The sequence below is a fragment of the Melozone crissalis genome, unplaced genomic scaffold, assembly GCF_028551555.1.
Source record: "Melozone crissalis strain CALT ecotype California unplaced genomic scaffold, PUWL_Pcris_2 ptg000002l_1, whole genome shotgun sequence".
NCBI classification, from domain to species: domain Eukaryota; kingdom Metazoa; phylum Chordata; class Aves; order Passeriformes; family Passerellidae; genus Melozone; species Melozone crissalis.
In genome coordinates, this window is record NW_026535780.1 from 24,233,834 (window position 1) to 24,257,391 (window position 23,558).

The window sequence follows — 23,558 nt, forward strand, 5'->3', positions numbered from 1 at the left end:
TACCACACCCCAGGGTCCCTTGACTGTTCAAAGCTCCGGTCAGCACGGTAGCACCAGCAGGGATCAATTCACCCTGCTGCAGCTACTCACACTGCAGGTACACAAGGCATCATGGCTGGACGTGCTGAGCTTTACTCACACTTATTTATATCCCCCAGTTCAGAATCCTGCAGAGTTATATGGGCTAATTCATGATCGGACAGTAACATTTTAAATTGTCTGACACACCATTGATCTCAAAAACAAAGTAATGTTCTCCACGTTCTTATTCGTGACCTTTTTCTTGTGTTTAAAAAAAATATTAGCAGTTCATTCCAAATAAAATTATGCTGAAAACCTCACTGTATGAAATTCTTTCTCAACTTCCCTACCTAAGAGCTCAGCTTTATCAGCAAGAACACTACACTGTGCAATTTATTTTTGACACTTAGCCTTTGAGTTTAGCATTTGTAGGTCAATAAAAGCTGATTTGTGTATGCTTTGTGCAGGATATGAGGTTTCTTTCAGGCAGAATTTCTGTTGTTTCACTTAAGGAAATTAGATTTTGCTTCCATTTCTTTCCTGGCTTTTGTTTTACCCGGCAGATATTTTCTAACATCAAAATCCTACTTTTGTTGAACATTCTCTGTTGTTCAAGTACCAGTTTTCTGTCAATGTAACTTTTTACTTCCATGAAATGTGTGTGCATTGATCAATTGTTCTCAGTAAGTTGTTAATTATTTCTGAATCGAATTTGAACATATATGAAAATATATGTTCAGAGTATATAGCTGAATTGAAGATAAATGAGCTCCATCTTCATCACATCTTAATAATACAGTAAGGGAATACATAATGAAAAAAGCACGCTCTAAAATGACTGAAATATCTGTGCTATTTATTCCACATTCAGGAGGACTAGGCAGGAGAGAAGAGTGCCTAATTCATATTATGATGACACAGCCTATACTCCTGAAAGGTATTTTAATTTATATAGTAAAAATAGATAGAGTTGAGTAATAAATTTTTATGAAGCGTAGTCTAAAATTCTAATTGACCTAGACTAATGATATTTAAATTTACAGTGCACTTTATGCCATATTTCTCTAAATACAGAACAACTAATCTCCATAGTTTTAAGTACCTCATTTTCTTTTTAGCCCTCCATTAATTTGACTTTGGATTTTTTTAAGCATAACTCTTAGCTTGAAAAATTTTTTATTCGTTAGATGTGGGAGGAAAACTGAATAGTACAGAGGAGCTTATGTACAACTGAAGGTTTTTTCTAAGCTTAACTGCACCATAATTATAATGGCTAACCTTTTCTGTCGCTAGAAGTGATTCTAGGGCAATTTAATTCTTTCAATAACCTGAGTACCCTAAGATGGTACTCTGTTTTTAGCATGGTACTGCCCACACTGACTTCTAAAAGGACTACCCAAATGCTTTCAAATTGGTTTTGAGTGTTTACCATGCTAGGAACCAAAGTACTGTTGTTCTTCCTAAATTTTGTTATGTGTACAATGTGTCACAATGAGCATAATATCACTAAAATCTGACAAGTTATCTGAAAAGTTTTGGAGTGTCTCTGGAAATAGTTATTTGATAACAGCCATTCATGTTTAAGGAGCTAGACCAAAAGAGAAGGACATCTGAAGAAAAGAGCAAATCAATGTTCCTCTCCCTCTTTAAATGTCTGATTTTTGTCTATGTTATGGGAACAGGTAAAGCAGGGACCTTTTACTAACAAATAGTGAGAAATTTTGGTTTTATTTGATTGTTATGAAAAAATACAGTCATATTTAAGAAAAAATAAAGTGCACTGCAATTTTAAACCCATATTTATGTATTTATGGTGTCTGCAGTGAAGTAGTTTTATCAAAAACTCTTATTTAAAATACTGGCTAACTGGAGAGACTGGCTTTGTTTTTGAGGATATGGATTATCAGGGAGAGTATAAAAATGTACCTGTCATACTTCAGCATTATTCTGATTTATATGGCATTAAGTCTAAATCTAATCTCAAGTAGATTTAACTGAAATGACTTTCATCCAGCCATTGATCTGGCTATAAACCATGAAAAAAAAAAAAAAGCTGCTCCCCATACCATCCAATTGGACGCAGAATAAACAAGGGCAGCTTATTGACATTCACATATATTGCACCCCATTTGGTCTTCCCTCAACATAATATGCAGGAGATGTGGGGTTATTAAGTTTGAAAACATACTGCAAATGCTCAGATTCTGCAGCGTGAGAAGTTTGGAGAAAAGGCAGACAAGCAAATTGATGATATAGTGGTGTCTTGATATTTTCTGATAATCCCTATCTTCTCACTCGCTGTCATGTGGAAATCATTGAATACATAGGAGTTCCCTGGCTTTACTCTTGTGAGATCCTGAAGGTATAAAACTCCGGAGATTTAGTTGAAACTCCTTAACCAAATGGTGGATGATTTTTATCTACTATTTATTTTTAATATACTGGAGTAGTGGCACATAAGCAGTTTATCTCCTGATTTCTTAAAGCAACTTTTTGTCGCATTATTTCTTTTCTCGATTTTTTTCTTAAGATAAAATACTTCTATATGTGTTTTATGTTTTCTTCAACTGATGTGCTGAAGTGCTACTGCAGATGCTTGGGCAGCCCATATTCAGTACTTGGAAGAACAATACCACTAAAACATTTAATTAGTTTTCATTGTTTGATCACTGAAGCAAATTTTCTTCTGCTTGTTACATACCTGTGAGAAACTGTCTAAGCTATCATAAGGAAAAAAAAAAGATCACAACTGGCAAGGTCATGTATTTGAAGTTAAAAACAATATTTTAAACTCTTAATGTATATTATGTTACTTTTGTTAATATTTTGTCACCATTATTAGTTTTTTATTATTCCACAAGTTCAACGGCCATTGAAAACATGAAGACATTTATGTAAGCAAAGATAAGAGATCAATTAGTCTTTATGTAACTGAAGTTTATGGCTTAACTGCTGAAAAGACTAGAGATAAAATATAAAATTTATATAAGGAAAAAAAGCCCTATAATTTTCTTGATGTTAGGTTTTGAAAAAGTTGGTTTTCTTCATACCTGAAAGAAAATATGAAATGTACAAAATTATTTGAAAACATCTGGAAATCTTCCTATTTTGTTGAGAAGTGGTCATGTCACATGAATTAGAGTGCTAATAGTAATACATAATTTTTTAATAACGCTTCTTTTATTTTGACTGCATTGTAAAGGTGGTACAATGGTGCAAGTTCATGGGCAGATGATATAGTCAATGGTTCAGCTGAAAAATATGGGTAAGTAAAGAGTGTAGTGTTACAGATAAAACTAAAATGTATTTTGGATCTTTAAGAGTTCTTTTATAATTGTACCAAATTTATTCCTAATGAATGTCTTTTTCTTGATGTCTTTCTTTCTTGGCTCAGAACTAAGGCACTTATGTTCTAGTCTTTTTTCCAAGATTAAACTGTTTTATTCAGTTACAAATAGAAAAAGAACATTAATTATGTTTGAACTATTTTTAAAACATGTTCTCACTGTTCAGGGCTGCTTTAATGAAAAGCAGCTTTTTAGTGATACCTGCCTACATCTGCACTGTTGGGGAAGGTGTCTTTGAAACCTAATACATTTTTACTTTTAGAAATAATCCCAGTTCTATCTGTCTAACCTATCTTTGTGATTGATGCACAACCCATGCAAAGTGCTGTGTGCCTTAGAATCTGTAGCTCTTCCCAGTTGTGCTGGCTTCTGATCAAGAAAGCACACAATTTTTCCTTGCTTTTAGTTTGTTGATTTTACTGCTTCTCCCTCATTTGCAAGAATTTTCTTTTTTTTTTTTTTACTTCCTTCCTTTGTGAATGTGAACAGAGAACATGAGAAACTGTTAAATTGAAATGTAAAAAATCTGATAGAACCCAGAATTAATTAATCAATATTCTAATGTGGACTTTTCTCCTCTTTAGAGAGGAGAGATTTGCGAAGGTCTTTTGGCTAAACATTAGTGCAGTTGCAGAGACTTGAGACCATGTATATTCTCTAGCTTTTTGAACCACAGTGCCACTGGTCCTTGGCTCTTCGTTTTTAAGTGCACAGCAAAGGCCATACTTATTACTTCATCCTGGAAACTACATAAGCAAACTGAAAATGAGCAGCAGTTAAAGGAGATTGGAAAGTGCTTGGTGTAACTAAAGCTTTTGCTTTTGATAGTCACATGAAATAGTCCTGTCTTTTCTTACATTTTATGCTGAATAGATGCTAACATAGGTAAATATCAGGGGTAAATAGCTAAAAATAGTTTTTTAACATGAAAAAGAAACTTATTAGTTACTACTGTCTTTCTCCATTTAAATTTAGCTCCTAAAATGTTTGGTGAAAAACAAAAATGATAAAATAATTTGTTGTGAACCATTATGACTTTTAAATAAAACATAAGGCATAGAAAATACTTTAATAGAGTAAAGACTGTTGAAATGGATCAGATTCTGTACCGATCAATGGATTTAGAGAATGCCTTTAACAAAAACTGAATGCTATTTTGTTCATTCATAATTTAAGAACTCTAAAGATGATAAAGTCTTGCATACCTGCTCCTGTTTGAATGATCTGATTGAAATCCTGGTCTCATCAAGGGACAAAACCCTGGATATCACAGAGGGCAAGATCCTTGATATCAGAGAGGGATCTGTTGCCAAAAGTTAAGAAGATAAATACATAGCTGCCATATATATATACAGTAACTGCATACTTACAACTCTTGTTGTGGTAATTTGCTATTTAGACATCTGCCATATTATTGGTGTTTGAAAGTGTCACTGCCAAAAAAGGCAACCATGTATGTGTGCCATATAGAAATAAAGTTATATTTAAGATCTGAGGAAAAAAATCTCACAAAATCAATCAAGAACCAAGTACTTCTCATATTTTGCATTTAGTACTGCACTTTTAAAAGGCATATTTAAGTTTCATGCTCAGTTTTAAGCCTACAACTACTTCAATGGATTACTCTATAGTCTAGGTGCTCTGCTGAACTACATTTGAATACTCAAGCTCTACTAGGAAATTCTTTTTCATTGCTTCCCTCTCAAGATCCTCTATGTATTGTCTTATGTACCACTATATTTCAGTCATGAGACATGTTAATTAAAACCCAGGCATGTTCCTGGTTTTGCTCATACATTGTAGTATAATATTCAAGTTGAGTGGGTGAAATATTTTGTTCTGAAATGGGAAAAACTGTGGAATACATTTATAATATAAAGCTGAAAGTGTTATATTTTGGAATATTTCCAGTACTTTAACTGAAGTTTAGATTATTATCTAGAGAGAATCACTGCAGTAGATTCAGTTATAAAACTGAGCTGGGGTGAAGGAGAGGAGAGGATTTCAGCTCTCATCTTCGAGAATTTTGAATTCCCAGCTTTTGAATCCTAATCAGCTTTATCATGATCTTCAGTGAGTCATCTCATGAACATAGAGATGCTTATTTCTGCAGGATGATTCTTTTACATGTGTCAGCTGAGGGTCTGTGTTAAGGATGTTGAAAGTTAGAAGTAGTTGGCAAAATACAAGATATTATATAAGGCAGCTGGCTATATAAGTCAAAAGATACATTGCAAGTACCAGAAGCAATACAGTAAAAACACACTACAACTTTTTTGCAGATAAAAATGATATGAAATGCATATAATTTCAGTCTTCCAAGGATTTACATTACTTAGTGGTATATATTTGATTGTAATAGCTAGTATAAAGCTCTAACTGCATCAGAAGAATCATAAAATAGTTTGGGTTGGAAAAAACACTGTCTGCTCTAACTCCCTCTCTGAAGCATGACTTTGCTATTCCTCAGCAAAAACATCAATGATGACACATATTTTGGAGAGGAAATCTCCACAGGTGTAGATATATATGCTTTCCTTTAGCATTTTTATAATTGTACCATGCCATGTGTTAACATGGTCATGAAGTGACCACAGTGTCACGTCCAGATACCTGAGCAAGCTAGGAGCAACTGCAATTCTGTGGCTGCAGCAGAACCCAGGAGAGTGGAGCACAACGTGCCTGGGATCATGGCAGAGTTCCCTGCTTTGTCTGCTTAGCTGACTTAGCAGATTAGTTCAGACTCTGCCATGCTGCAGTTTAATCATGCCTGTCACTGGCATGGAGATATAGTGGTAGTTATCCCATGTACCACAGGTTAATAATGGATGTGACCAGATCATATCAGTCTATGGATGCATGTATATATGTATGTATGTATGTATGTATGTATGTATATATATATATATATATATATATATAAACATTACAGAATATTACAGCAACCAAAATATCTTTCTTTACCTTTTTTTTAAACCAGGGTAACTAAAAGCTTTACATTCCTGTCTTTTAAAAACTATAGCAGCACATGATTTTATATTAAGTTCCTTTATGAGTATAGATGAGTTTTCCTTTATGAGTACAGATGAGTTAGTTACTTGCTGAGATATCCTGTCACCAGTTTCTAGAGATTGGACAGTGTACTGCTCCTTCCCATTTTCCACTGCAATATTTATGACTCAAATTTAAGTTTTCTTGGTACTAGAAATATCATTTGTTTTTAGATGTGCTTATCTATGTTATGCTAACAGAGGATCTTGTGTCTGTGACTAAACAGCAAAGTTCCTATAGATAGTAGAAGAATAACATGTCCAAGGATTGAAATCCAGCAGCCATCCACAGACACTGACAGGTATTGCCATTGTATATTAGCTGGAGTTTGAAATTATGATACTTAGAAAGTGTGTTGTTGTATTTTTCTTGTTCTGTGCAGTGTTTATAGCTGAAAAAGATATACTAGGAGCTGAATTGTAGTGTACTGTAATCCTACAGCAATTCTATTTTTATTTCTTCAGTTTTTTTGTTACAAGAAAAACCTAATGCTGAAATGGTGATTGACATGATCTCATCACTTTTAGAGAGTAAAAAAATTTAAGATGGGCTTTTGAATAAATGATTTTCAGTAATTTTGGGGAAAAAAAATTCTATTTGTTATGTAAGCTGTTACAATTGCTTACTGTTGGAAAATTTTAATCTTTTATAAAGCTTTCTCTATCCATAAATTTAGATAAATGACTATAGTAATTTGCTGAAAATTCTTTTTTATTTGTGAAGAAAAGTAACAAATCTGAAAAATCAAAAATCGGAAAGTTATTTACTGCGTTGGGAAAAGAGTTCACATTTGAAATTTGAAGTATGTATATATATATAAATGGAAATAAATCAGTATATAAAATAAAATCTGGGAGCACCTTTGATTAGGTACTACAGCAGCTAAAGTTTACAGTGGTACCTAAATGATATTAGATTCTATTTCTAATACTTGATGGGTTAGGAACAAGAAGTTAAACTGTGAATACTCACAGAGCTTTCTGTGTAGTGACTTACAGAGAGCTCAAACAGTCTCATAGGGATTGGCTTGCTTTGTTTAGGAGCAAACACTGCTGTACCTTTTCCTCAGAGTAAGGGGCTGTTATGCTTACAAGTCTTGCAGACTTTGGCATGGAAATTAGCCATCTACCATGCCTGTCTTCCCCAGCAAAAATAGAAGAGTGCTACAATAGGTAGTATTAGATGGAAGAAGTCATTATTTGATGTTTCATTAACTGTATTTTCATAATGAAAGTCTTTTAGCAAAGGTAAACAGTGCTAGTGTACATTAAAATATTATATGGATGTTGAATAGTTTAACTAAGACTACCATATTGCCCTCTTTAAAAATCAGTAATTCATATGATATGATCTCTAATGAGAAAAGAAGAAAGTTTCATCTAGATAATTCGTAAGCCTAAATCTTTAAGAATGATATCTGAAAATATAGAAACTTCCATTTGTAATTTATTTTCCTCCCATAAGTATGGCTGGGTTTTGATATTCAAGCATAATTGGTAAGGAAGGGGTTTCCCTGTAATGACTTAGAGTGCTAAGGAAGGGGTTTCCCTGCACAAGCAGGTAATCAGATGGTTTTCCTGTAAAAGGGACTGTTGCTGAAGACTGGGATGATGTAGTAAATGTGTTTACTGTTAAAAGGATAAAAGAATAAGTGAGGAGAAGAGAGTAAAACTATTTTTTGAATTGCTCTTTATATGTGTATGATGCAAAACCACAAAGTGAAGCTTTCAAGGTGAAGGCTGTCCCCTTGACACAGCCCTCCGTTTGCTGTAGTGGTTATTGGGAGGATTGCAGCGTGTAGCCTGGAACCTGAGGGTGACAATCAGTTTGGCTTCAGGACTCAGCCTTCAAATCCTTCAGTCTACAAAACGGCATTGCCTCAGCTTCAAAGGTTTACTGCCAAAATCCACCCTCTCCTTCACTTCGGGGAACTCCTGGTTGTGTTTGCACTTGAAGGAAATGCCCACTGGAGATTGTGGCAACAGTATATTAGCTACTGAGTGTGACATTTTTGAGGCCTTATCTGTTTAGCTGCAGTTGCTCCATGATATTCTGCAGAGCACAAAACCTGCCCACTAAGACATTAGTATTGATCCCAATGGTAAGAATGCCTCCTTCCTTCTAGTCAGGCAATAGGTCAGACCCCTAATATCCTAAAAAATACTTTTTATACCTGTAGAGCTAAAGAGAATGAGGCCCAGTCCCTGCTGCTGGGTGCTCCAGCAGTCCTCTACTCACTGAAAGGACCAATGCTGACAGACCCAAAAAAGTCTCAGTAGGCTCATTAATATTCCTAAATATGTGGATAAACATGATAAGGGTGGGTTTTTCAATACCTGGATATAATTATTTGTAATTTTGTTGAATTTAGGAATATTTTTTCTTGTAATTTATTCCCATAGTCAAAGAATGTATTCTATGGTCATTTCTTGGCATCATGAAGATGGGTGACATTTCTCTCACCTTCCATAACACTGAAACCTCACTTAAACTGTTACTTAAACTAAACAGCATTCCTATCAAAGCTAAGGTTGTGTTTCTCTGTCTATCAACAATGTAAAAGAAGCGAGACAGTGGATGTTTTTGCTGATGAAGCTTCCTATTCAGAAACAGAACTGATAGAAGAAGAAGTGAGGTAATTTTGTTGTGATTTTGTGTCAGGCTCATTGTACTTTTCCTACAATCTTTAGTGCCTAAGCTTATAATTACCATTTATGTGTCACTGTGGTGTGTTTGCTTGTTAGGAGCTTATAGATGTAGGTTCATGATGTATGGTATTATTCTGAATCTGTCTGTGGCAAGCCCTTTGTATGCTCTAGGAGTGCAATTATGACCTCATGGAAGGCCTGAAAAGACTGTTTTTAATGAATATTTTATAAACACATTCAGCAAAGTCAGCCACTATACTCTTTTTCAATGCTTTTAGAAATAAAATGCTGTTACTAACATAAAAGTCTTCATAATAAGGCTGTGATATGTCTCTCTCCTTTTTGATACTAATTAAAATTTGACTTCTTGTTACACTTAATCACCATCAAGCCACTCATTGTATTAACTGACTTCATTGTAAAATGCATGACTTCGCTCAAGGAAAAGTCCTGAAGGGTACACATTCCCCATTTGTATTCTGTATCTGTTCAGTTACTCAAGGAGAGCTGGGAGGTGCGTGGTTTTAATAAATAGCTCCATTAGGCTATGGATTTTACTTTTTAAATTGCCTTGATTTAATGGATTTCAGGATATTGCTAACAAATATCACTCCTTGAAAACAGACCATTTACATTGGAAAAAAAGGTGGGGCTTGATTAATTACTGAAATTAATGGTCTAATTAATAGCCTAAGATAGTAGAAGATATCACTGCTTGATCAAAAAAATCTCTTTAGCTCAGTCTAATTTCTTCCCATTACATCTCTAACTATAACTCTTTCCACTGCTGTTTTGGTACAGTTCCATAGGCTGAGGGTTAAAAGAATTTTCGAATTACAAACCAATTTTTTTTCTAGTTGTTGGAACCTCTGTAAGTACTAATGATATAGATTTTCACCTGGTAACAGTCTCAGCACCACACATGAATCTATCACTTATTGACTAGCCTATATATAACAGACATCCCCAAATCTAATAATAGTTAACGGTGCTACATAGTAATTATAACATCCAGATTGTGGACTTTGCTACAAACAAGAGTGCTACCTCTAGAGAGAATGCAATCTCTAAGAAATATGTAAAAACCTATTCATATGAGAAAGAAATGCACAATTAAACTGCACTATTAATGAGTTCTTAGCTTTATTGAGACTTAACATTATGTCAGCTACTCTTTTATTCACAGGTTGATACATTAATAGACAAAATAACAATATTTTAATCCAGAAATTGTCAGGATACAGACTATTGCATGGATAGTCATTACTGAGACATTGGAAACATTTCAGCCCATTTATCAAGAGTATGGAGCAAGTCAAATCATATGTGTAAACAAACTATATGTTATCAAGAAGTTATCTCAGAAAATTTATTCCCCCTAAAAATGTATGTAATAAAATGATTTGCTCCAAACCAGTATCATGCAGCATATTTTATAACTAATAGAAAAGCTAAAGTTCAACTGAGCTGCTTTTTGACTAACGTTACAGGAATTGTGAAGCAGCAGATAGACAGCCATATCAAAGATCCAGATCAACAGAGCAACGTCCTGTGCTAGAGCGGACCAACTCCCGCTCCCGATCCACAGAGCGTCCTGACTCAAACCTCATCAGGTCGATGCCTTCATTAATGACTGGAAGATCTGCCCCTCCTTCACCTGCCTTACCGAGGTGAAACAGACAAATCAATCGGACTAAACCCCTTCTGCCCCACCAGCTCACCATTTTATTTTCCCAGTAGCTGATTGGTATCGCCTCATCCTTAGCCGATCACTAGCAGCGATAGATACTAACCCTTTCAGTGTGAACACACTATTTATATTCTACTCTGGATATAATGGTGTGACTACCATTGCAAATTGCTTGCTAACAGTATTTAACTACGTTTGTTTATGATTTCTCATTTGTCAGGAATCCTGGATGGTTTCCACATAAAGCACCTCATGACTATCATATTCTTCTCTTACAGAATGAGAAATTATTTGTGTTCATCAGACATTGCTTATGGAACAATCATCATAACATCAAATGAAACTATTTTTTTTTAAAAAAAAAAGTTTCTTCAGATGCACTGTACTAACTTTGTCTATTACTTATCATTTTAACCACCATTTTCTCTGACTACATTTTACTGTGCCATAGTCTGTACTGTTCCTGTTTGAGTACCCCTTATTGATATTTTGAGGATTTCTATACATTAGTCTTAGTTTAAACAAACATAATACAATAAAAAGATGAGCACATTCTGGTCTAGATCGTGTTCAGGAAAGCCTCTCTGTATTTTAGAACAGCAGAATACATTCTTTTGTTTTCTGAAAGTTAGAGATAGTATCATCAAATCCCCAGTGAAAATTAAGTCAAATATCATTGTCTTTCCTCAGTTCATTACTCTATTTAGAAAAATTAATGTAATCTCACTGCAACTCAATGATAATTTTAAAAAATACAAGCTGAGTAAAGATAATTTAATTTGACTTGTGAATAAATTTATGTGTATGTGGCTATTATATCCATATGCACATGAATATGCACACAACGTATTTTCTGGCTTGACTGTGTGAAAAAGCATCTTATGGAAGCATCCTCAGCCTCAATTTGGCTTTCTTTTAATGGAGAGATTTCTCTTTTTAATCAGATCTTTTTCTGAATAGAGATAATAGTTTCCCTCTGGGACTGCAAGGGTCCCAAGTGATGTAAAATCTACTTAATTACGTTATCAGTTCTTGAGGATATTTAAGAATGACTTTGTCGTTTAATGGCTGTGTTTTGTTTTGATATGTGTCTCATAGGTCGCATCCTCGAACTGGGTCTGTCCAGACAAGTCCATCAAGTACTCCAGTAGTAGGGCGAAGGGGCAGGCAGCTACCGCAGCTCCCACCAAAGGGGACGTTGGAGAGAAGTAAGTGGATGGTTTTCTAATGACATTGCCAAATTGCTCATGAAGGTTGATTGTATTCATTGTTTTTCTTTTGTGATTACAGTTGAAATCTCTTGAGTTTTTGTGTACAGAGTTGGGATTTGGTAATGGTATTGCATTTTGTACTGTTTTCTTCTACTATGTTTTAACATCTACGGTACTCTTGGCTGACATGAATAATTAGCAGTATAATGCACACAAAACAAGGCGCACTATTAGCAAGATCCTATTCCTTTTGAAGTCAGTAGGTGTTTGGTCATTGACTTCAACAGGCACAGGAAATGGGTATGTGTCTAGTGACAAATTTCTGGCTCTTTTGGGAGTCAGGAACCTAGCTGATAATTTGTGGGCTCACATGGAGTGTATTACAGAATGCTGATATAAAACCTCTGCATCTTGAAACAGGAAGAGCAAGAAGACAGGTAATGATCTTTAAAATAAGAAATGTCAGATATTTCATGATTCATGTTTTACTGGTACTGTAATTTTGCTTACCTTTAATGTCTATTAAAAGCACTGCTTGATGGAGATATTTTCTGAAATGTTTAGAAGCAAAGGTATACAAGTGCATTCTTGACAGCAAATACATTTTCACACTTCGGTTTTTAGTAACTAGGTGTGCTGTGCAAAATCAGTCTAAATGGACATATACACTCTTTTTTTTGATCCTTCTTAACATGTATATTATATCTTAAAAAAAATCTGTTGTTTTTAACCCCTGTGCTTTGGTTCCTTTTTTTTGTGTTTTGTTTTTGTTTGTTTTGTTTTTGTGACTTTCCGTAGACAATGGAGACAAGGAGATAGAGTCTTATGAAGGTCTGTACATAAAGAAGGGCTTGTTTTTCACATGAAAGCCTTTTTTCAGAGGCTGTATAGGGAAAAACAAACCCAGCTGCAATTGATGTTACTTGATTGCACAGACATAGTCAGAATTATTGTCATAATGAGTTAGTCTTTATTTTTAGACCTGTGGCTCATAAATTCTACAGGATTCTGTAGGAAAAAAAACCCAATATAAATAATGCTATCTAAATATGATTGTCCTGAGAAAAGTACCTGGACATGTACCCGTTTTTAAAAACCTAGCATTTACACTATGGCAAATAAAAACATTTCAGCAGTTATGTATGCACATTTCCCGGATTAGCAGATATTCAGGCACATGTTTCTATATAAGCATTGGAGGACATTTGACATGTTTTATGCTAGCCATTCATTTAATCAGAATGTTTTTATTCCAAATATTTTATAGTGTGATAGATTTGCTGAATTAGTAGGTAATTTGCAAATATTATGAGAAAAAATATTCAATTGATGTAGTCTTTCAAAAAGTTAAATATTTTTGCTTAAAATAAAGTCCCCTTGTATTTTACAGTAATAAACAATTTAATTTGCTTAATAGCAAGCCACAAGATATCAATTGCAGTCCTTGGTTATACCACTGAGGGTCTTTATGTAGTATTACTGTGTTTGTCTCATCAGACTTTTTAATTTAATATTTCCAGTATTTAAAATATTTATTTCCATTTTGGAAACAAAACTTCATGAAAAGAAAACTCTTGTTTTCTCGGATCATCACTCTTATTGTATTAATTTCTTTGTCACCTTATGTGTTGTGAATTGCTTATATAAAATAGTCTAGATATTCCAGGAAATAATCACATCTAATCACATGATGTTTGCTGTCATTGGTGTATATGCTTTTATGTTTTACCACTCTTCCCTGCTCTTTGCTTAGTATATCTATTTAGACTGTGAGCTCCTCAGAGCATCAATTGTGAAGTGCTGCCCTTTTGCTGTGTTTGATTAGAGAGGGCAAAAGTCTTATTTATTATTTATGTCATGAGTTCTATAGAGAGAAATGTAATAAATACAGTAAAATAACTAATTTTTATAGGAATTATAGAATTGTTTCCTCTGGTAAGTATTGCTGGGTCTTGAGGAAATCCCTTTTTACTTGAAAACTGATTAATATTTTCCTTTTACTTTTTCTTTTGAAAAAAGTAGTCTTTTGGAAATCTGGGTTATGGAAAATTGTCAGATCCACAGATTCTGATGTTCTGATATACAACCAAAGCATCATAAGTATCATCAAGATACAATAAAAAGATGCATTTCATATTGAACTTACACATACAAAGATGGTAAACACTCTTAAAAACCGAATCCATAGCTACAGCTTTCATAGAGCATCCTATGTAATTTTCTGTCATGAATTAAGAGCTCGTATTCTAATACCAATGGAGTTTTTCTTTGAGGATTTTCCTGTCCTTCTCTAGGATCTTCTAATAATTTTCGTTAAAGGGAGTAATAATTTTCTTTTAAAAGGATAGTGCTCTGCAAGAACAGCAGATTACCTAACTTTGTTCAGGGGCAGAAATAATTAAGATTAATAGCAGTCTTTTTACTGTGGAGAATTGAATTTTACAGAAAGTTATTTTAGGCAAATGAAGTACTAGTTGCAAAAACTGAAATTTAATAGAATTGGAAACACTGACTATCACAGAAGGAACTTATGTTAATATTTAGCAAATATAGCACCAAGTAAACCTGCAAGTTTTGTAGATATTTGGGTAAGTTTTAATGCCTTTTATTAAGCCCCGGTGATAATCAAAACTTTTTTATGTGTTTGGGGAGGCTATATGACCATACCTAAAAATGTTGTCACAGAGTAGTCCTTTCTGTCTTACAGAACACATACTAGACTCAAATGAGAAAGGTGTTTCTATATTGCAGGGAACGTGCAGTGAGGGTTAAACTTTCTGTATTTTGAAATCAAGGATTTAATTGTCAACTAGATAAAGTTGAAATCAAACTGATGAAATGAGTTAGTTAAAGATACCTTATAGGCAATGATGAATTGGAAGTCATCCTAGCTTTGTAAAAGAGAAAAAGAAAGGAAGAAAAACTGATCTGTAGCAGACTCCTACCGTGGGCTCATTTAGTTTGCATACATTTGAATAATTTGTGTTTCTTGCAAGGTTGTATATGCATACCTTTTCTTTAAATGTTGTACAAATGCCAGAACTCAAGTAGGAAGAAGGGAGCAATTTGCTGCTGGAGATAGTTTTTTGTTACAGGGCAGCATTGACTAGAATGTGGAATATGGTGTGCTTATGGCTGTGACTAGAAATGGAAGGGAAGGAATCTACAGGGAAAAACCCCAATCCTTTGGGTATTTGCTTTCCAAATTAGGATCAGAAGTAAAACATTGATTTGGGTTAGATTTAATTCCATGAGCTGTGTTATGTGGTTGGGAGTGTTTGCTCCAGGACAAGAAGGTTCCTCTTGAATACTTTATTTCAAAGTAGCCCAAACTGTTTGCTTTCAAGAAAGCTGCCTGGGAGTAGCTGTGAAGGACCACACCTATCTGTGTTGTACTGATTCAAACATTTTAATGTGTCCCACATGCTCAGTAGAACATACAATATCCTTAGTTATGTTGCATTTACAGCCTTTTATGGTTATGATATTTTTGCTAATTCCTTAGGTTGCCACTACTGTGTTTATTGCAGTATCAGATTTGCCTGTTGAGAAGAATGACTGGGTATTTCTGAAATGCATGTCATCGTCTTGTATACCCAGACTATACCTTAGCATCTAGGCAGTCTGGGTTTTGCTTTAGAGTTTATTACTTTGGTGTATTTTCACGTTATGTGGCTTGAAAATAATTCTGAAAAGATGTCTGGGACCACCTAACAAATTTTCACTACTGAAATGCCAGAAGAATTTTTTTTTCAGCTAAACTTTTGCTTGTATATTTTTAAATTACACGAGAGATAGAAATATCTTGTTGAAATGAACATTTGTAGAAAGTGTTGTTCAATTGAATTTGGTTTTAGTGCTATCATGTTGATGTACTCTCAAGTGTTCTGTATTTTTTGCACTGGTTGACAAGAAGTGAAAAGTGCACTATTTATAGTTCTTACGGGTTAGCATTATATTTTATTTATATGTGGCTACAATGTATTTCTTTCACCTTACTCACCTTGGCAGAAGGATGAAATCACTGATCACTTGCTCCTAATTAAAATGGGACACCATAAAGTGAAAGTATTCAGTATTCACCCTTTCAGTTCATTGTTAGTTACTAATCAGAGAGAGAGAGCACTTTTTCCTGATATAGGTTTTTACTTTTCCTTTTAAAAACAAACATAGCCCTTTCTTTCTTCTTTTCACAAAAACATCCCCCAAGTATTCACCCAACATTAAAAAAAATAGAAAATCGTGTTAGGCTAAACAGATGTAATAAAACCTTAGAATTTGGAAACGAAGTGCTCAGAAATTTAACAAATCACAGAGCTCAGTAAGGATTTGCCTTTCTATTTATGCTCTATCATAAAGACTTGAATTATATGATCTCATAATAATCTTGTGTCTTGGGAAAATTATTTCAGAACCTGTTAGGCCTGAAATTAATGCTGATTAACTGTCCTCTCTTAACTTCAGGTGCGGGTAATCTTTTTCCAGAATAAAATTAGATATTAAAATTAGCAGGAATATGGGATTAATAGGAATATTTGATTAAGTTTAATCAGGGATAGCTAGAAGCCATTAGTTAGGGTTTGAATCTCTCAGATACAGATTGAAATCTCTAAAAGGGACAGATGTATAGTGACAAACACCTTTCCAACACATGCAGTCTGGAGTGGAAGCTACAGAGACATTCTTATGGTTAGGAAGGCACAGATTCTACTGACAGAAGTGCGTGCCATTTATTTTAAGGGGTTTTATCTCATTTAGAATGCAATTCCATTAAATGGGAATTCATTTTGCAAAATGAAAAGGAATCTTATTGTGTTTTACACAGCCCTACCCTAGTTTGATGGGAGACAGAGAAAGGTGGTTCTAATGCAGAAAACCGGAATTAAGACTGGTCATAATTCAGTCATACTCTATCAGCTATGATTTTGCAGGGTTTTAAAAATATATGGCATATGGATATTTTGTTTTATAAAAGTGATTGATCACATGTATAAAATATAGGATATGATCTTAGATTACTTCAACTTGGCTGTGAAGTAATCTAGACTTGATGTCTTAGGCAAACACAGCAGCCCAAAAAATGGAAATAAAAAGCTTTGCACCATCCTTTTTTGTGTGACTGCTTCTGTGGTACTGGCCTTCATACTTGCACAGTGTAACTTGCATTTTGTGTGCTTGACAGCAAAGTAAACAGAATAGGTTAGTTAAAATCTGTAAGGCTTCCTTAGGATACTTTCTGAGTCTACTCTTGGGTTTTGATTTCAACTACGGTTTTGCAAAAATACACCTTTGGGTTTTGACTGTGGATGCTCAGTTCACTGCCCTGAGAGGCAGCAGAACTTGAAGAGTATTAAAATATTTAAACTGCATTGGTACAATTTCCATGGAAAAACTTGAACAAACATTACCTATAACCTAGAGTTTAAAGTGCTTACTTAAAAATTCTGATCTTTCAGGGGAAGTAATAGCTTATAAATTTCTCTTGGATTGGCGAGAGAAGAAATTAAACAGCTTTATGAAATTTGAAGATCTTGCTGTATAGGTCGGAGACTACATAGGGCATAGAAGGAAAATGACTGAGAAGTCATACAACTGTGCTTATGACAGCCATTGTTCATTTACCTTTCAGGGTACCTACATGCCAAAAACATTTTAATTCAACTCTACTGAAAATGGTTTTTTAAAGTCTTAGACACATCTTCTATACATTTGTTTTTATGAGAGAAGGTTGACTGTATAGATTACATCCCTGCTGAATATTTTAATTGAAATTTTCAATGTCCTGATTTCAATTGGAATTTAAATGTCCTGGTTTTATCATGGAGTTGGAGAGCAGAAATCTAAGCACAGAGTAGTTTGCATTGCACTGCATTGATTATAGCCTGAATTTCTCTATTAACAATAACCTCCTAGAAACAGTAATTTTAAAATTATTAAACCTAAAGTCAAATAATTCAATGAACTATTTAATTGAACATAAACGTATACATGTAATGAGAGAACTGGAAAGAATTCTAGAAATAGAGAACATGAAAAATCAATAAGCAATCAAAATCTGAGCCTTGAAAAACTACACTATATTGCATCACATCAAAGCTGTTTAATAAATAATTGACATTTAAATTAAAGCAGGCATATGGTATATCAGCAATTCAGTTTGACACTCTTCAATATTATTACTGTTGTTACCCTTATGAGCTTTGTCACTAAAGAAAGATGTGGTACTTTATTAATGACATTAAAAATATATTGGTGTTTCTTATCATTAATAGCACTTTCACTGTTGTTTCCAAGAGTATTCTCCAGTATCTAAATATGCTCTAGGCAACTGTAGGTACTAGTGGAAAATGTCTTTCTTTTTGTGTTCTAACTACTCTGAAATCCAGATAAAAAAAGCATATTATCTGGCAAATTTGGGATATTTTTTCCCAAGCTGAAAAAGCATTTGCTTTGTTTCTTCTGCTCTTTTTAGGTACCAAGTATGTTCACTAGTTTATGATTAATATACAATTTTAAATATGGTGTTTGAGAATGGAAGCTTGGACTTTTTTCCCAGATAAACTAAAATAAAGCCAAGCAGAAGATTTAAACTAATCATCTACCAATCTCTGTCTGTTTTCTCTGCTTTGCTACTTATTTTCTGCTTTGCAGTGCTTAAAAGTTTAGTAAGAAATTGGTGACAAAGAACATTAAGGGCTGCATATGAGCATCATTACTTGCAGAAAGATCTCATTGGAATTAGCTAAAGATATAAATGAAAAATAGCACAACAATTTATTTCATCTTTGTTTCACTAAAGAAATAATTTCTGCCACAGGCTGAGGGTTTGTATGTTATTGTGGATGTCTTTTGTTTGATGTTTTTATTTTATTTTAACAGCTTGTAACAAAGCATGCGTGTTTTGTCTTGCTTTTTCTCCCTCTCCCATCCCTTGCTTATCTAATGCAGCAGGAGCTGAAGAAAACAAGGATGCTGGAGTTGAGGAGGCAGAGGTTGAGGCAGGTCTGTCTGACCACAAGTGCCTATCTCCTTTAGATATGTTTTCCCCTGAGTATATAGGGAAGATTTACCAGCTAGCTCGTAAATATATAGAACATAAAAAACCCCCACAGAATATTTATATCATTTATATTCTTTTATGAAAGAACAATACAAACAAATTAATTGAGTTTATTTGCCAGTTGCGAATGCTTAAAATAATTAAATGTGGAAAAAAAGTACCCAACTATTTTACTCTTTTTATTCTTTTTTATGAAGTTACTCTGTCTCTATGCTCAAGTAACAGCCTTGGCAGATCTGGATGGGTACCTCTTAGATGGGGTACTTTGCATTAATAATTTTTACACGCAGGGAAGTAAATTATTTTGTATCATGACAGGTTTTTTCCCTTAGTTTGTGTTAGCAGACTGATGCTGGACAAAAATAGTAGGCAACTGCATTAGGTAGAAATACTTCAACCATTTGGTATGATGTCCTCCATCCTGCTTGGAAGATAGTTGGTAGTGTGATGACAACCAACAGTTCATGATCAAATCAAACAGTTGCAAATATTTTTTTCCATTCAAATACGATATGATTAAAACATAAATTTAACTTCTAACTTCAGGAAATACCCAGTACTGGTTCAAAGATATGCAGAGATCTAAAGATATAATTTCTCTGTTCTTCAGGTTCCTGTTCAAAGGAAGAATCATAAATGCATACATTTGCATTTATATGTCTTGTTAATAGGTTGCATTCTGTTGTCCATAACGAATTAACAGTTAATAATTGCCAAAAGTGGTGGAAGCCTGGTGCACAAAAAAAAAGATGAGTGGATCAAGAAACACATTTCACATGCCTAAGATGCTAAATGCTGCTTAAAAGTGTGTCTCAATCCTGTGCCCTGAACCTTCTTCCCATTGAAGAGAAGAAAATGCAGATTAGTATTTTTTTCTATGAAGAAAAGTCAGGAGTAATTACTGTGATGGGATTCATTACTTGTTCAAAACACTGGATGCTAGAGTAATGTCACAATTTCAGTGGTGGAAAGTAGGTTTACTTTTTTTGAATTGTAGTTCTCACTTAGGCATCCAAATTGTCCTTTAAGATCTTTGCCTTCCCATTTTTTGTTATAGTACAGTTTACTTTTTTATTGCTTTTGTTAGCATTCTGTCTCTGCGGTGTTCAGTGGGCTGTGTGCTGTTCTCTCTGTGTGTTTTGTGGTAACTCTAGCCTAGTGCATGGAGTTTTGCTCACATAGCTTGCAACAGTTTTGTGTGTGCTTGTAGTTACATTGTTCTTCACAGTGCCTGTTCCAACTGTTAATCATCATTGTCTGTTTTTAATGTTGTAAAGACTGTGAGGAAAAACATCAAACCCCACCTGTTAATGGGCGAAAAGGCAAGTTGATTATGATGTTGCTTATGAATTGTGGGTGCTTGAGAAATTTAATTTTTTTTTTTTGCTGCATGTGTGTGTGTTGCATAGTTCTACTAGCTCAAAATTAGTAAGTTCACATATGTTCAATTCCAGTGTGTTGTTTTACTTGGATATAATTATTTTCAACTGAGGTTTAAAAATATTTATTGGAATCAAAACCTCCAGATATTTATGTTTTTGCAGCTAACTGTATTACTGAAGATAGAGTTTGCACTAGGCTGATATGTGATCAGGTTGGCTATGGAGAGCTAAGGGGGTAGGTTTCTATTTCTTCTTATTTTGGAATTCCTAGGCTGCCTTGCCCTAAGAGGCCAAATAAAGTTTGCAGACACCTGCAAAATTGTCTGCATTATCTTCCACTTTTTACCAGGTCTATATTCTTTTACATTGCTTGGATATTTTACAAACTTGGCACTTTTTAATGTGACTAGAAAAAATTGACCATTTTAATTATCATATACTTTTAGAGAAAGGCTTATGTTATTAACAGTCATTTCTATTGTCTAGTTTGTAGTCCTGCTTGATGTTCTCTTTCAAATTCTGTAGAAATAAGCTTAATTTAAAGCACTAAAATGTTAACATGGAGATTTAGGTTTCTTATCTAAAAATTAGAACAAGAAAGTTACAATGAACAACCATAGCTTACTTTGAAGTTTTATTGGAGTTCATGCTTCTAAACTGCTTTGATAATTTTGAAGAAGTATGTTATTACTTTTCCATGTACTTCTAAGACCCTATTACATGTATATTTTGTGTCATTGGTGTCTTCTGCCAGTGAATGAAATATGAACTAGTTAGTGTTTTGGATTTAATAAAATTTGAGTACTCTTACAGTTCCATCTCTACAGGAGCCTGCAAGGGGTACAGACCCAGTTACACTGTCATGGACCATTCCTGTCTATTCCCCAGAACAAATTAGCAGATGGAATACAGATACCAGCAGAGCAGGGATTCTGTTTTGCCTGTGCCAGTTTCTTGTCTGGGAAGGACAGCCACACCATTTTTAATGTCTCTCATATCAAGTGTAGACGACCAAGTGGAGTGCCTTTGCAGAGAAGGGGCCGTGTCACCAGCCTGAGGGGTCACCTTGCTTGCTCTGGTGGCTGTGCCAGCATAGTCCTGAATGAATTCAAATCTGAGAGTCTGCTGTTTTAACTGCAATCTGTGCTACACTAGTTCAGTATCATACTTTTAAGATCTAAATTCCAATCATAGTAAGACTGAAGACTTTTGCCACTGACCTGGCAAAGCTGACAAAACAATTAACAGTGATTTCATCAGGCTAAAGTTGGTTTTGTTCTTGGTTTATCTCCCACTCCTTCAACAAAACCATTATTTTATATACTTATAGAGCCTGAAAGATATGCATTGCACAATAAACTAACTACTAACCTCTATTTAGATAGTTTGTTTCATACTTTTATTAAGTTCTCTAAGGCATCCATTTTATGTTTTAGAAGTTTTTTCTGCAGAGCTCTTATTCTCCAAAAGAATGATCAGTGTCTACTATTGATTTTCAAATATTTATTACCCAAACTGTCATCCTTTTCCAATGTTCCTGAGGTCTTTGGCATTTCCCTTTCATGTATTTTGTATGACCTCCTTTAATCATTCGAGTTTGTGGGAAAAGGATCCAGGTAATTCTGGCCTTTGCTGTCTTAATTTAGGGTGGATAGAAGATGATGTAGTTACCAAAGCAAAATTTTAAGCTTTTCATATTCCCTCAGTCTTCAGTGAGGGAATATGAAAAGCTTAAAATTTTATAGGATTACATTACAGCTTTGTCTACATTATGGGAATTAGGAATGCTTTACAGTTCTCATCTCCCAGACTGAGAAGTGTCTGGAGCATATTTGTGTCTTGAGTTTATAGCAAGACAAGACCCAAGTCCCAGTCCTGCCCTTTCTGTGCACTCTGGTTTCCCCATGCATGGGGGTCCCACTCCTCTGTGAGCAGTCTGGATGCCTGAAGGAATAGAATTGAAACTGTGCTGTATTCCAGATTATTCTAAACTGTTGTACAGTTTAGATACAATCTAAAGAATTTAGGTGACTGAAAGGCAAACAAGGCAGAGTAGAGGGGCTCCAGTCAAAGAAATGATGACAGATGGACCTGCTTAACTGACTTGCAGAAGCAGTGTTCAAATACACTTTTTTGAAAACCAAGCAGGTTCCTGTCAGGCCAGAGGGCATTCTCATCTTGATGGCTGATCCGAGCATCTTTTTCCATTCTAAGACCATTTGGATTTGTGGAACTGGGGCCTACACTTTGCCTGAACTACTGAACATGACTGCTGTGAGTCTCCTAGGTGCTTTCTCTTGCTCTGGCTCACTGACTCCAGACTTCACTAAAAGACCACAACAGCATCTGAATTTTGCATGAGAAAATATACTGGATGTGTTTTACGTGGGCTCTAAGAATACTTAACATATTCCCATGTGTTATGAGTACCTAGAGAAACACTGCATTTTAATTAAATTCTAGTTCAAGCAAAGTAAGATTTAAATAAAGTAAAGACCTGGTTAGATTGTGCTAGTTGTGGACAGGCACATAACTTCAATTTGCATGCTGGGAAAGGAGTGAAATTAGAATACCCCCACAATACAATAACACAAACCAGGAAAAATGAAGTACCAGTAAAATGCTCTAGACTGAGTAACCTACATTCTGCTAAAATTCCTTATGATATAGGGGGCTATTTTACAAATTTAGCTCTAAAACTGCCAGGGAGATGTTACGGATGAGAAAGAGTCTAGCTACTGACTTGTCCATAAATACCTTCAAATTTTACTTATAATAAATTTGAGTTTTCATCTTTCAAAAGTACATGGCAATACCACATGGCATTTCTGAGACTGGTAGGTGACAATGGGATGTCATTTTATCTGCTGGACAAACACAGTTTCTCTGGTAACTAACCTAATGTTTCAGAAGTAATGCAGAAGAATTAAATGAGCCTTTTGGTGCAGACAGTATTTGCATGTAAAATGCATGTACAATTTGCATGCAAATTTGAGCAATAAGAAAACTTTTATGTTATTAAGTAGTAGTAATTGACATTCAGAAAAACCTAGATCTTTCTGAAGAAAGAAATATGTATTTTTCATCTTTGTGTAAGCCATTTATTGTAATTCCTTTATTTGTTGGTATTACTGCTTACATCTAATGG

General features: G+C 34.6%; 1 protein-coding gene across 50 annotated transcripts in view; it reads left to right on the forward strand.

The window, feature by feature from the left end:
• Nucleotides 1–23,558, forward strand: part of RIMS2 (regulating synaptic membrane exocytosis 2) — a 443,811-nt gene that overhangs the window by 300,423 nt on the left and 119,830 nt on the right. For 41 of the 50 annotated variants that reach the window (XM_054296393.1, XM_054296400.1, XM_054269313.1 and 38 more), the window contains 2 exons: nt 10,558–10,737; nt 11,856–11,965. In XM_054296393.1, the coding sequence (XP_054152368.1) occupies nt 10,558–10,737; nt 11,856–11,965 (290 nt within the window). Of the gene's footprint in view, nt 1–10,557; nt 10,738–11,855; nt 11,966–12,766; nt 12,800–23,558 lie in introns of all 50 variants that reach the window. The other 9 variants (XM_054269479.1, XM_054296226.1, XM_054269431.1 and 6 more) reach the window with 3 other exon arrangements.